Raw genomic sequence first — 15,889 nt, 5'->3', positions numbered from 1 at the left:
CTTATTTTTTTTTCTTGCAAATTTTAAATTCCCACATGCTGTATATTTCTGACAAAAAGATGCTCATTGTTTCCAAATGGCCAGTCCCCTCTTGCCTTTATTAACACGAACAGTCCCAGTAACTTCCAATTGGGTTTGCTGCACTGAGCTGAGAACAGGATTTGGCTCATTGTAACCTGTGAAAATCAAACTTACTGAGCTGTTCGCATACTGCAAACCAATCACAAACTCCTTAGGTTCCCTTCTAAGTACAATATTGTTTCCTCAGATATCTTTCACTAGTCTAGAAAGTTTGGCATATCTTATAAAGACAGTCATCGGAAATGTATTTACTAAATTACACCTTATAGAATAGAAAGGTTACATTTCAGCTTTATTTTGCTCTAGCTCATTTGTCTCTGTGATCTGGTTGTGTGTCTGGAATGGGTCTGACAAAACCACACCTCCCTCCCCTCTCAGTTTCCAAATTAAATTACCAAATTAAACACCACTTCTGCTGGTGTTATAGAATGTAAAATCTTATTTAAGATGTTTGTAACTTGTAACAGAGTCTTCCACAGAGCACTCTGTATTAGTTAAATACTACTGTAAAACACCATCCCACAACAAATACTGAAAACATTCATAAAGCAACGAAATGAAACTTATCTGTCCACTGTCAATGGGATCCCATTATACTGCATCAGTGCTGATAGAACGTACATTTTGAATATTAAGTTACTGATTTTGGTATTGGTCCCTGACATGCACTGGGGGTGGTGCAGCTCTCTGGGGAAGGCCCAGGAGGGATTATGTCTCAAGCTGTCCCTGAACTTCCTAGCATATAGGTGGCATGCACACCCTGAGCTGTCCCTGGGCACTTCAGTCTGCTCCCTTAGGATGGTGTGAGCTGATATGAATCCACAGCCCCACCCCTGCCCTATCAGGGTTATATAGCATTCCTGGCAGAGCATAGAGGGTGAAGTCCCTGTGCTCCCCCAATCATGTGGTGTAAATTTGCCCATGGCCCTTGTGTAGAGAATGCAGGGATACTCCAGACTTCTGCACACACACAAAGTCCGGGGACAATATGGCACTAAAGATAAATGGGATATAATAAAAGTACTATTGATCTCTTACATTGTGCTTTTTCATTCATAGATCTCATGACACTTTAAAAAAAAGAACATAAGTATGACTATTACTGTTTAACAGATGGGTATACTGAGGAAGAAGGGGTGAAGCAACTTGTTCAAGGTCACACAGCTGGTCCGTAGCACAACAGGGAATAGAACCAAGGCCCAGATCCTCAGTGGTATTTAGGCATCTGTCTCCTATTGAAAACAATGGGAGTTAGGCACCTAAATACCTTTGACGATCTGGCTGCAGGTCTCCTGCAGTGCCCTATCCACTGGACCACACTGCCTTTATGTTTCAAAAAGAAGCTCTCATATTCTATTAAATAACCTTACAGCATAAAAAGGAAGATGCACACAGTTCCATTTCCAATCCATTCTGGATTTCTAGTAATACACCCAATGGGAGCTCCACTTTTGCTCTTCAAAATGTCTTCAGAACCCCTGGACAGAATTATATCTGTGGGTCACATAGCTGAGGAATTATACATTAAATGTATAAATCACCTCTCTGTGTCACGTATTCTTACTAAACGAATTTAAACAAATTGTCATAGTAGAGCATGAATAACTGGAATACGCAAGCGTTTCCAGCATTTGTGCTGCTGTCTTCCAAGGGGTTAAAAGAAGCCTGGTCCAAAGGAGTTAGGCAATGCCTGAAACAGGATAATAAATGTGACACTCTCCGACTATCAGTAGCAAATATTTGAGCTTATCAAATAACAGAGGAAGTAGTTTAGTTACAAATAAACCAATCTCTCATAAAACAAGTCTTCACACAAGGTAATTTCATTGAACTGGAGACAGCTAAAGGCCACTCACAGGCAGAACTCCCACTCTGTGTACACTTCGGAACAGTCCCTCATGATTAATGGACAGCCAGGAGGGAGGCTGGGTCCTGAAACTCTGCTGAGAAATGGAGCTAGGTTTCCTATCAGCAAAACTGCAATAAATAAGCTTCTCAGAATTATGGCGAGGAAGTGACTCATCCTTTGGAACATAACAAGATTCGTGCTCTCGCTCTCTCTTCCCCTTCTCTCCCCCTTCTCTCCCCCCCCCCTTTTTTTTTACTCTGTGGCCGAGACCAGCGTGTCCTAGAGACTATAGTAGATGTCACTGCTTGGCACTTGCTGTGTAAAGAGGACAAATATGTGGGTGTGATGTGGATCTGGAATGATACCCTTAAAGCTGCAGTGCTCTTTAAAGAGGATCTGGAGTAAGGCATATTCTATTCAACATATTTCAAATAGTTTTAAATGTAAGATACTTTGATGCTACCTGTATTTTAATAACATTTAGCATGTATGCTGTACATATAGTACTTTTCATGGATAAAACACAGCACACACGTTAACTAACATCCTCAGGACAGCCCTGCAAAACAGATAGTTATTTAGCCATGGAGAAATTGAAATAGAGACGTTGTAACTTGCCTGTGGCTAGCAAGGGAGTTGGTGTCAAAGCTGGAATTAGAACTTGAATGCTCCCAATGACTAGTTCGATGCTCAAGCCACCAGACCACACCTTTTCATGACCCCCACACCCAGCTACACCAACAATGAAATCTATATGCAACATGAAAGAGCAAGAAACACATTCATATTATCAAATGTGTTCTTTCCCCCATCTTTGTTTCATTAGCAAGAAATCCTAATCACCATCAGTAATAACATTGGACTTTAAAAGTAAAAGGTATGTAAGGCAAGATCTTAATGCTGTCCCTGCTTGTCCATGTGAGTGTGTACTATATATTTTAAACTAGGTATACGTACATTAAAGCTTGGTGAACAAACATATATGGATGAAATTTAAAAAGTGGATTTTTTATTTTAGAACTTAATGAAGTCCAGAAAAATATTGCATTGAATTATTTAAGATAGGTGCCGAATGGACAGCACTCAAGGCTGTGATCTCCTGTTTATTGTTGTTTGTTTAAAAAAAAATAGGTACAGTTCATGAGTGGTACTCCTGAGCACAAGAAATCAAAAGATCACCAAACTCTGGTTATATAATTGCTCTAGCTTTTGACTTAAACCCTGCCTCAGCTAGGTAAATGCTCTTTAAAATCTATTTTTATAGAATGTAAAGTCCTACCAAACTATTAAGTTCAAGTAAATTCATTACGGCAAAGGTGCTCTGACAGCAAAAGAAGTGCAGTTTCAATGTATAAGAAGAGACTGAAGAATTTTGGGATGCACCATGGGTGTATTAGCTGTGCTTAAGGGGTCAGCCCAAGCATCCTGGGTGGGGCCAGCCGATCTATGACTATGCAGATCATCCTGTCCTCACTGAATATGGAGGGGTTGTTCTACTCAAATGAAGGTATAGGCTTTCTCCAGTCTTTCAGTTCCAGTAGAAATGGCTTTTTCTTTACTTATGGGCTGTTTTTATCTAATTCACTTAAGAAAAAAATCTTGAGGAGAGGAATATTGGTATGAATATTCTTAGTTGCCGTAATACCTCAGTAAATCACAAACGCCATACTAGTTTCTGAACAAGTGCTTTTACAAAAGCAAACAACCCTTAACCTTGTATTCAATAGTCATGTGCCTACAAAAATACCATATGGAACATGTAAAAATGAGAACCATCATGAAAATTTAATCTGAACACCATCACCTCGATGGGACTCAGGAAGCAGAAAACATTTAGGCAGCCTTAATTTGTATCCCAGCTAACAAACAGCTATAACAACTCCACATCTCAGATCTGGTTAAGCCAAACAAAACAAAAACCCCAGCCTCTAGTTGTCTGGCCAAGTTAAAATGAGGTGTCTGAATGGAAACAATATTCATAGAAGATTTAACATATCTGTTTTATGAATGTTGCCATAAGAGCAATGCTGCAGTGCGAGGGTTAAATGAGTACAGAAAGTCTGGTGCACTTTAGCTGGGGGCGGGGACAGCCCAAGAGAATAGCAGTCTGTATTGCTTGCTTGGAAAGATTTTCAATTAGTATGTTTCCAGTTGCATTTCCTTGAAACTGATTTAGTTTCAGCCCATATCAAAGTCCTTTCATGGGGTGACTCCCATTCAGAATAAACTCTCTTAAGAAAGGCAGCGTGATGGGGGTTTAAAGTAATCCAAAAAGGTTTGATCAGCTTGGAAACTGTTACACTTGAGGGGGTCAGATTTGGGAAACCTGGTCCAGGGAAATTACACCTCCTGGAGTATACAAAGCCTATTCTGCCCCGGAGAAACAAGGTGGGTGAGGTAATATTTTTTACTGGACCAACTTCTGCCCCAGCGCATAGTCACAAAGGACAGGAGGTGCCACCACCATTATCCCTTGGGGTTTACATTAGGGGAGAGTAGCTATAATTCCTGCCAACACTCCAGAGGTGCTCTCTTCCACTGTTAGGTGCTGCTGAAAGATGCATTGAATTAACCCACTCTGGGAATGCCCGCTGTCTGGCCAGTGGTAGTCATTTCACAGCCACTGCTGCCCACAGTGTAGCCCTTAGTGTTTTAAAGTGCTCGAGTGTAACATTAGACAATTGTTACCATATCTCAGCTCAAAGCTCACAGTATTTTTGAATGACACTACCAAGTGATTAATTAGTGATTAATTAATAGCTTTGTAAGAACACGTGCTTGATTATGTAATGGGCACTACAGGCCAACCAAGAACTGGGGCCCATTGCTCTAGGTTTTGTAAAGGGACTGCTCAGCATGCAAGAAACGCACTCTTCTTACAGCACTGCAGGCTGGGAACATGCTGCTTTAGTCAGCTACATAACGGGGAAGGAGGATGCCAACTAACTAAACAGGAGCATGGCTCTAACCCAGGGATCAGCAACCTTTGGCACCCGGACCATCAGGGAAATCCGCTGGAGGGCCGGGACGGTTTGTTTACCTGCAGCGTCCGCAGGCTCGGCCGATCGCAGCTCCCACTGGCTGCGGTTCGCCATTCCAGGCCAATGGGGGCTGCGGGAAGCGGCGGCCAGCACATCCCTCGGCCCGCGCCGCTTCCCACAGCCCCCATTGGCCTGGAACTAAACCATAATAGTCTGTGTATCACAGTTAACCCTTTGATGACTACTTTACTACACTATGCGCTGTTCAGAATACTAGATAGTTGCTGCCCCAGAGAGCTTACAGTCTAAGTAGACAAGAAAGGGATGCAGGGAGCAGAGTACTTGTTTGCAAATATCACAGTTCAAGGTTGGTTTGTTTTTCCCAAAGAGGAGTAGTGCTTTTGTGGGGGGAAGGAGGGAGTTTTGTTGGGAGAGGATTAGCTACACAGGAAGACAAAGGAAGGAGCGGGAGGGACAGTGCAGTGGAGAAGAGGGAAGCATGAAGTGGAGTGACTCTGAAGTGAAGAGGTTGGAGCAATCAGCACAGGGCACAGAATGAAAGTGAGATGGTTATGCCTGGAGTATGGTTAATACCCGCAGATTTTGCGCAGTTGAAGATGGGGTGAGTGAAAGAAGCAGATTAACTGAAGCGCCAGACTACAATTTCTATGAATTTTTTTGTATTTGAGCCTTAGTCAGTGGGCGGGGTTATCAAGAAGGCCAGGGCTTTATAAAGCAGTGTGCAAGCGACCAGGGAGCTTTGCAAACAGGGGCTGCTAACAGGGAGTATCGCTAGGGAGTTTAGAAGGGGAACGGGAAGGGGGCAAGGTTCACTTGCTGTCCTTTAAAACCTGTAAACTAAACTACATTCAAAACTTCTTGATTTAAACAAAACCCTTTCATTAACTAGGTAGCTGCAGGAGACAATGCAGGCAGAAGCCCAGCAGCCGAGTGGGGGCTACCCAGTTTATTGTGCTGAGTGCAGCATGTATGACTACCTGCCCTGTGGGCGGGTGTCGTATGTGTGCATTCGGTGCAAGGAGCTCCTGGCCCTCAGAGACCACGTACGGGCTTTGGAGGCCAGGGTGGCGAAACTGGAGAAGCTAAGGGAGGCAGAGAGGTATGTTGATGAGGCTTTCCAGAACACTGTAGAATTGTCCCACCTCCGGTCAGACAGCCCCTGTGCTGTTGAGGAGGATGAAAGGCCCAGGGAAGCAGAGCAGTCAACGGGAGCAGAGGGAAACCTTCCCATAGTTGGGACCCTCCTTCCATAAGGTGTTAGGGTATCCTCTCGCTCTGAGGTTACCTCTCCGGGGGAGGGAACTCCAGTCACTAGGAAAAGGCAGGCGTTAGCAATGGGAGATTCAATCATTAGAAACATAGATAGCTGGGTTTGTGATGACCGGGAGAACCATATGGTGACTTCCTGCCTGGTGCGAAGGTTGCGGATCTCTCGAGGCATCTGGATAGACTTACGTGTAGTGCTGGGGAGGAGCCGGTGGTCGTGGTACATGTAGGTACCAATGACATAGGGAAGGGTAGGAGAGACTTCCTGGAGGCCAAATTTAGGCTGCTAGGGAACAGACTGAAATCCATGACTTCTATGGTGGCATTCTCAGAAATGTTCCCAGTTCCACGTGCAGGGCCAGGTAGGCAGGCAGAACTTCAGAGTCTCAATGCGTGGATGAGACGATGGTGTAGAGAGGAGGGGTTTAGATTCATTAGGAACTGGGGAAACTTTTGGGATGGGGGGAGCCTATACAGGAGAGATGGGCTCCACCTAAACCAAAGTGGAACCAGACTGCTGGCACTTAACATTAAAAAGGTTGCAGAGCAGTTTTTAAACTAGGAGATGGGGGAAAACCGACTGCTGCAGAGGAGCATGTGGATCAGACAGAGACTTCTCTTAGAAGAGAGTCTATTGATAGAGATTCTCTAAGTTATAGTCAGGAGCAGAGGATGGAAGAGGATAAAGTAGGGGCTAGATCAGACGAGAAACATTTACATAAAAAAGAATCTAACACATCAGAAAAGGGCAGACAAATATACAGTGACAAGTTTTTAAAGTGCTTGTACACAAATGCTAGAAGTCTAAATAATAAGATGGGTGAACTAGAGTGCCTTGTGATAAAGGAGGATATTGATATAATAGGCACCACAGAAACCTGGTGGACTGAGGACAATCAATGGGACACAGTCATTCCGGGTTACAAAATATATCGGAAGGACAGAACAGGTCATGCAGGGGGCGGAGTGGCACTAGATGTGAAAGAAAATGTAGAATCAAATGAAGTAAAAATCTTAAGTGAATCCACATGTTCCATAGAATCTCTATGGATAGAAATTTCATGCTCTAATAAGAATATAACATTAGAGATCTATTATCGACCACCTGACCAGGATAGTGATAGTGATGATGAAATGCTAAGGGAAATTAGAGAGGCTATCAAAATTAAGAACTCATTAATAGTGGGGGATTTCAATTATACCCATATTGACTGGGAACATGTCACCTCAGGACGAAATGCAGAGACAAAATTTCTCGATACTTTAAATGACTGCTTCTTGGAGCAGCTGGTACGGGAACCCACAAGGGGAGAGGCAACTCTCGATTTAGTCCTGAGTGGAGCAGGGGCTGGTAACAGGACCGCTTGGAAATAGTGACCATAATATAATAACATTTAACATCCCTGTGGTGGGAAGAACATCTCAACAGCCCAACACTGTGGCATTTAATTTCAAAAAGGGGAACTATGCAAAAATGAGGGGGTTAGTTAAACAGAAATTAAAAGGTTCAGTGACTAAAGTGAAATCCCTGCAAGCTGCATGGACACTTTTTAAAGACACCATAATAGAGGCCCAACTTAAATGTATACCCCAAATTAAGAAAAACAGTAAAAGAACTAAAAAAGAGCCACCGTGGCTTAACAACCATGTAAAAGAAGCAGTGAGAGATAAAAAGGCATCTTTTAAAAAGTGGAAGTCAAATCCTAGTGAGGTAAATAGAAAGGAGCATAAACACTGCCAAATTAAGTGTAAAAATGTAACAAGAAAAGCCAAAGAGGAGTTTGAAGAATGGCTAGCCAAAAACTCAAAAGGTAATAAAATGTTTTTTAAGTACATCAGAAGCAGGGAGTCTGCTAAACAACCAGTGGGGCCCCTGGATGATCGAGATACAAAAGGAGCACTTAAAGACGATAAAGTCATTGCAGAGAAACTAAACAAATTCTTTGCTTCAGTCTTCACGGCTGAGGATGTTAGGGAGATTCCCAAACCTGAGCTGGATTTCGTAGGTGACAAATCTGAGGAACTGTCACAGATTGAAGTGTCACTAGAGAAGGTTTTGGAATTAATTGATAAACTTAACAGTAACAAGTCACCGGGACCAGATGGCATTCACCCAAGAGTTCTGAAAGAACTCAAATGTGAAGTTGCGGAACTGTAACCTGACCTTTAAATCGGCTTCTGTACCCAATGACTGGAAGATAGCTAATGTAACACCAATATTTAAAAAGGGCTCTAGAGGTGATCCCAGCAATTACAGACCAGTAAGTCTAACATCAGTACCGGGCAAATTCTTCACTGTAACCCTAAAAGTAACTCAGACTGGATACACCTGTATGGAAAAACACAGCAGCCAAAGACCTGTCTGTTTGAGAAGGAGATAGTAGTTGGGGGAGAGAGTGGAAAGGTGAGGAAACTACTAGGGGACAGAGAAAAGGGGAAAGATGCAAATCTGTTATCTAATTCATGTTCATACCACATTTAACATGTTCTAAGTGCTAAATCCCTCAGTAAGGAACACAACTTGCTTTAGAGGTAACAGAACATCTGAATTTCCACATTTGGATGCTTAAATTGGTGCTTACAAAAGTTAATATCTACTTATACCCTTGCTCAGTGTCTCAGTATCCCATAGGGGGGAATATGGCAGTTGTATGAAGATGCCTAAATCTGAAAATTGGGCCTTAATTCCCCTTCAGATTTTCTGTTCAGGAGATTGCTTTTAAAGGTATTAAGTGGACACAGGTGGTACCATAAAGCTAAGTGCCTACACATGGAATATCTGCTGCAAGTTCTCCAGTTCCTGTTATCTTTACAACAAAGCTTGATCTTTTAACCCCTTCACCACTGCCCCTTTTTACATTGTTTTACCTTTGATGTTTGAATGAAATCACAATGGATCCCTGTGATGGGATGTGACTGGCACATGGTGTAGTGCTTGAGCTGCAAAGTGGTTAACAGTCTGCTTGGAGGAAGAAGAGTGTTGTGCAGGTGTTCTCAGAGTTGCTGCAGACAAACTGCTTCCAGCATGCACCAAAGTGTACAATATGAGTGTCAAAGGTGGGTTTGCTGTGATTCACTCTCTTCTCATAAAGTTGGCTAAGAGCCTTTTAACTCCATCTGTGTAAAAAATTCTACCATATTCTGTATTGGGCAACAAGGGGGAGGTTTAAGGTGGCAAATTTAATCCTAGCTTAACTCAATTCAAAAGAAGTGGTTTCTAAATGTTTGTCTTCTGCCTAAAATCAGGTGGCTGTTTCCTTTCTCTCTCTCTAATCACAGACAGAGCAACTTTCACTCAAAACACTCAAAACTCACTTGCTTTCAGGTTTTGTTACAAACTGGAAACTTGGCTTAGATTTGGTGAAAGGTTCACGTATCTTTGCAATGAGCTTGATTTCCCCCCCCCCCCCAAAGGCACATAAAACGTATAGCTCCAGATGAATACAGTACAAAACCAGGAAAGATGCAGTAGATTAGAATTAATTTCCTCAATGAATGTTTGAATTTGTTTGAATTCCAAAAGAGGGGACTGGGAAGGCACCTGAAGCAAAATAAGGATAATCTGCCTCAGTGGAAATCACAGTTTACCCTAGTGCTCTGCATTTCCATTAGGGTTTGTGTTGATATAGCTACAGTGGTAGCTCAAATCCCAGTGTAGACAAGTCCTAGAATCCAGTTCTAAAGTTTATGAAGGGTCTAATTCTCAGGGACCTTGCCCCACTCACTTACATTTGTGCTAAGTGAGTGTAAAATACTACCATTCTGATTTGGTAGAGTCTTGCACCTCCCTGTGCAGTCACTTACCTCTGTGCAAAGCTACGAGCAGGCACAACATTTCCAAGAAAAAATAATCCCCCTCAGAGCTCTTTGGAGGCTCAGTTTAGTGTTCCTTATTTCTTTCCTTGTCAGAAGGTATGATCTAGGGGGTGGTTTTGTTCACCTACACGATGTCCAAAGGTATGGCTAATCCCTATCATGGTTTGCAAGCTGTGAAGAAAGAGTTAGACTGCTGGAGTGGGTTTGGAGGAGAAAAACAAATGAGTGGCTATCCTAGAAAGGCAATGTTAGTCTTTTTATATTTACATGTTTAGTTCCTCCTGTTCATGTTTTGATCAAGGATAGATAAAATAAACATTAAGAATATAAGAACGGCTGTACTGGATCAGACCAAAGGTCCATCTAGCCCAGGTGTCTACCGACAGTGACCAGTGCCAGGTGCCCCAGAGGGAGTGAACCTAACAGGTAATGATCAAGTGATCTCTCTCCTGCCATCCATCTCCACCCTCTGACAAACAGAGGCTAGAGACACCATTCCTTACCCATCCTGGCTAATAGCCATTAATGGACTTAACCTCCATGAATTTATCCAGTTCTCTTTTAAACGCTGTTATAGTCCTAGCCTTCACAACCTCCTCAGGCAAGGAGTTCCACAAGTTGACTGTGCCCTGTGTGAAGAAGAACTTCCTTTTATTTGTTTTAAACCTGCTGCCCATTAATTTCGTTTGGTGGCTCCTAGTTCTTGTATTATGGGAATAAGTAAATAACTTTTCCTTATCTACTTTCTCCACATCACTCATGATTTTATATACCTCTATCATATCCCCCCTTAGTCTCCTCTTTTTCCAAGCTGAAAAGTCCTAGCCTCTTTAATCTCCTCATATGGGACCCGTTCCAAACCCCTAATCATTTTAGTTGCCCTTCTCTGAACCTTTTCTAGTGCCAGTATATCTTTTTTGAGATGAGGAGACCACATCTGTACGCAGTATTCAAGATGTGGGCGTACCATCGATTTATATAAGGGCAATAATATATTCTCCGTCTTATTCTCTATCCTCTTTTTAATGATTCCTAACATCCTGTTTGCTTTTTTGACCGCCTCTGCACACTGCGTGAACGTCTTCAGAGAACTATCCACGATGACTCCAAGATCTTTTTCCTGATTCGTTGTAGCTAAATTAGCCCCCATTATATTGTATGTAGAGTTGGGGTTATTTTTTCCAATGTGCATTACTTTACAGTTATCCACATTAAATTTCATTTGCCATTTTGTTGCCCAATCACTTAGTTTTGTGAGATCTTGTTGAAGTTCTTCACAGTCTGCTTTGGTCCTAACTATCTTGAGCAGTTTAGTATCATCTGCAAACTTTGCCACCTCACTTTTTACCCCTTTCTCCAGATCATTTATGAATAAGTTGAATAGGATTGGTCCTAGGACAGACCCTTGGGGAACACCACTAGTTACCCTTCTCCATTCTGAGAATTTACCATTTATTCCTACCCTTTGTTCCCTGTCTTTTAAACAGTTCTCAGTCCATGAAAGGACCTTCCCTTTTATCCCATGACAACTTAGCTTACGTAAGAGCCTTTGGTGAGGGACCTTGTAAAAGGCTTTCTGGAAATCTAAGTACACTATGTCCACTGGATCCCCCTTGTCCACATGTTTGTTGACCCCTTCAAAGAACTCTAATAGATTAGTAAGACGCGATTTCCCTTTACAGAAACCATGTTGACTTTTGGCCAACAATTTATGTTCTTCTAGGTGTCTGACAATTTTATTCTTTACTATTGTTTCAACTAATTTGCCCGGTACTGATGTTAGACTTACTGGTCTGTAATTGCTGGGATCACCTCTAGAGCCCTTTTTAAATATTGGTGTTACATTAGCTATCTTCCAGTCATTGGGTACAGAAGCCGATTTAAAGGTCAGGAGCAGTCAGAACTGAACAGTAGATAGAGGCTAGTCATCAGAAGAACATAGGCTAGGGAAGCAATGTGATCTAGTGGCTAAAGCACTGCTTGAGGACTCAAGAGATTTAGGTTCTAGTCACAGCTTTGCCACTAGACTGTTAGATGAGCTTGGACAAAACATTGCTCTCTGTGCCTCAGTTTCCCCATCAGTAAAATAGGGATAATAATATTGACTTTCTTTGAAAAGCACTTTGAGATATACAGTGTAAGTATTATTATAAGGTGGGAGATTGGGTCAGGATTAACTCTTCCGAAGTATCCCAAAACCCCACTCTTTTTTCCCTCGTTGAGTAACCAGTTGGAATACCATATTGTCCTAAGAGTTAAAGCTATTACACTTAAAAACTGGGATTACAGTGTCACAGGAGAAAGTAAGAGTAGCAGCTTTAGTTCAAGCACTGAGGCCATGGCAGAGAAAGAATCAGCGAGATGACCTCTCTTTGGTTGCATCTATGCTAGAAAATTGAGTAAATCAGACTGTGCTACCATAAATGGCTGTAAACAGCCAACCTGTTTCAAGCACACCAATGCCCTGTGTACGTTACCAGCAGTTACGTCTTGCAGTAGCACTCCATGTTGGTTACTTATCCCACAGTTGGTGGCACAGTTACACAGCAGCCACCAGGGTGTTGTCTAATCAGGTACACTTTATTAATACACTAGCAAATTCAAAACACACATCAGGGAGCTCAAACCCCAGCAGCAAAGAACAACTTTGTTTAGTTAAACACAACAGTACAAATTCTAGGTAACCTGACTAGTCTCACACACAAACATATTAAACAAGCAGATATTTATATAATGGTGGAGACAACATTTGTGAAAGTTACTGTTGAACCATTTGGGTAAAACCCCATGCCCACACAGAGTCCTATTAACATCAGGGAGACTCCATACAACTGCAGAATTCCTTTGCAGGATCAGGGCCTAAATTAGTTGCCTTGAAAGATCACATGTTTCCTAGAAGCTTTACTCAGCTTCAGTTCTAAACAAAATACAACTCTCTACTTTTTGTTAGTTTTCACTTTATGCAATAACCATTCTTCAGGGTACTAGACTCAATCTGAATGTATTCCTCTTTGCAATCATATGCTGTACAACTGTGTGCTAGAGTTTTTTGCTGAGACCAACAAACTCAGTTTCACACAAGCCAAGTGTCTGTGACTATTAGTCCTGAGATTGCTCTTCAAACTTTATGCCATGGCTACGAATGGTTACAATTAAGTTTTAACTTCAAAAGGTTTCAATCGCAGTAAGGATGAAGAAAACCTAGCTCACCACTATGGAAGAATTACAGTAGGGGCCAGCAAACTACTGCCCAGGGGCCACATCTGACCCTTCAGACGATTTAATCCTGCCCTCGAGCTCCAGCCGGGGAGCGGGGTCCGGGGCTTGCCCCGCTCCAGCTGAGGAGTGGGGTTGGGGGCTTGCTCCACTCCGTGCATGCCGGGGCTCTGCGCGGCTCCCAGAAGCAGTGGCATGTCCCCCATCTACCTCCTACATGTAGGGGCAGGCAAGGGACTCTACACACTGCCTCCGCAGCTCCCATTGGCTTGCAACTGCGGCCAATGGGAGCTGCAGGGCAGCACACAGAGCCTCCTGGCTGTGCCTCCATGTAGGAGCCAGAGGGGGGACATGCCGCTGCTTCAAGGAGCTGCTTGAGGTAAATGCCACCCGGAGCTTGCACCCCAACCCCCTGTCCCAGACTTGATCCCCCTCCTGCCTTCAAACCCCTCAGTCCCAGCCCAGAGCACCCTCCTGTACCCCCAACCCCTCATCCCCAGCGCCAGCACCCCAGCCAAAGCCCTCCCCCAATTTTGTGAGCATTCATGGCCCGCCATACAATTTCCATACCCAGATGTGGCCCTTGGGCTACAAAGTTTGCCCACCCCTGGATTACAGGAAACTCAAACCCCAGCAACACAATGCATGCATGTTTCCTTCTCCCCAGAGCTGTGCTGCTGATCTGGGAGCAAAGTCCCAAATTTAAGGAGACAAGGTGGAAATGCACAGCTCTAGCATTTCAACCAGCTTTGTGTAAGACACACATTTCAAGAAAAGGCTAAGAACACAGGCATGAAATATAATAAACCTTGTCACACTCTTCATGACAACATTTAAAACAATTACAATAATTAACTACTGCTACACTCCTTGTGTAGCGATAATGTATGTTATATTTTAGAATGCTTCCTCCCTCCAATAGCTGGGTTTGCAGTGGGTGGAGTTTGGGGGGAGGGGGAATCTGAAAGGAAGTATCCTTCTAGGGGGTGGAATCACCTGTGGTTGGCTTCAAGGGAAACAGCCACTGCTGGGAGAGGGGGGGTGTCTGCATTAAAGTTTGTTGGATTTTTGTACAGTGTGGTCTTGCCTCATTGCTTTGGATACCCCTGTACTATAATATGTTGCACAGATATAGCATCATGCTATGTTTATATGTAATAATAGATCATTTTCATTTTGTTTATAATCGTTTGGTGGCTGGTCCCAATGGTTTAGTCTAATGGTTGCTTTTTGCCCTGCTTGAGCTTCTGAGCACGTGCACCTGGAGGAAACACCCTCACACTATTCTTTGTGGCAAGGTAGAGGACAGTATGCAGGCTATTCCTCCTCCTGACCGACTATGGGCCTGGTGCCCAGGAGTATACCATGATGAGCAGGGCCAGGTGTGGGTGGCTGTGCTTAGGAAAGTAAGTCTGTTGCTCTGCCATGCAGATCTTCCTTTGTTTTGCCCTGGATATTTTGTGTGTTTTATGGGTTCATGTTTTCCAGTTGTACTAGCGCTTTCTTTCTCTCTTACATTTGCTCCCTAGGATACAGAGACGGGAATCCTGTGGGCCAGGGTGCGAGCTGAGCAGGTCCTTCTGGGGGATTCCTGGACTCGGAGTCAGTTCCCCCTCTCACCCCTACCCCATCTGTGGCAGTGGTGCCCTCGTGGGCTCTACCGTGCAGCTGGGGGGATAGGAGAAGATGAATGGTGGCTGGAGAGCCATCAGGTGGTAAGTTGCAGTTATCTCACTAGTCTCCCTGCAACCCAGGGCTGTTTCTTCAACCCATCTCCAAACAATTGTCACCTATCTTGGCTCTGGTTTAATATCAAAAAGATCCCTAATACAACCATAGAAGAAATCCTCCCAGCATAAGTCTTTGCCTTCCCCTCAGGTTTGGATCTATTCAGAGTTTGTGTCCCCACCCTGCCTATTCCATACTCTCACTCCCTCTAGCCCTGAGCTGTCTGCAGGTGTCTCCCATCTGTTATCAGGTGGTTTAACAAGCTGCAGTGAGTCCCCATCATGCAATGAGTTCCACATGGGCAGTCACAAGTCCCCTTGAAGTCAGTGGGTTGCCTTGCAGGCACAATGCCTAACCATCTCTGAGCACACTGAGGACTGGGGCTTAGCTCATTGAACCCTTCTTCTTAGCCATTTCCCTCCCTGCTAACCAGGTGGTTGTGTTAGACAACCTTGATGGCCCATTACACATCTCACTACTTTTTTTTTCTTTTTTCTTTCTCTTTCAGGTCTCTGGTGTCCCAGAGATACTTCTCCGCCAACTACACAGATGAGGCCATAGCAAACACCTGAGGCTGGCAGCACTTCTTGGGAGCAGGCCTGGTTTGAGAGTTTTAAATATATATACTTTCTAACTTTTTTTTCTTTCTCTCATTTTTTCTTTAAACAAGGTGACATGAACAAGGATAAAAGGAAGATGCATTTTTATAAAAAATGTTCAGTAATGCAGTATTAATATAAACCTGTTGTGTTATGAAATGTTTATTAAAAATATAACAGGACCTTCCTACAAATGGTGAAGATGTAGTACTTTATTCTATTGATCACAAAATGAAAGCCATTTTTTTGGGGAGTTACAAATAAAAACAACTTTTTTTTTTTTCCTTGTTAAATGTTTTGTTCATTATTGAGGAGATCCGGGGGGGAAGGAA

At 43.2% G+C, this 15,889-nt stretch overlaps 1 protein-coding gene across 1 annotated transcript; it reads left to right on the top strand.

Moving 5' to 3' along the window:
* The first annotated feature begins 14,540 nt into the window (after positions 1–14,540).
* LOC113408073 (protein p13 MTCP-1-like) lies at positions 14,541–15,511 on the top strand. Its single transcript, XM_026660241.1, has 3 exons — positions 14,541–14,636; positions 14,760–14,945; positions 15,467–15,511. The coding sequence occupies exons 1-3, from the start codon at positions 14,541–14,543 to the stop codon at positions 15,509–15,511; spliced, it is 327 nt and encodes a 108-aa protein (XP_026516026.1).
* The last annotated feature ends 378 nt before the right edge of the window (positions 15,512–15,889 follow it).

This window comes from Terrapene carolina, unplaced genomic scaffold (genome assembly GCF_002925995.2).
Source record: "Terrapene carolina triunguis isolate 2854851 unplaced genomic scaffold, T_m_triunguis-2.0 Scaffold21, whole genome shotgun sequence".
In the NCBI taxonomy this organism is placed as follows: domain Eukaryota; kingdom Metazoa; phylum Chordata; order Testudines; family Emydidae; genus Terrapene; species Terrapene triunguis.
Note: the sequence above shows the minus strand (reverse complement) of the source record. Positions and strands in the feature narration are given on the sequence as shown.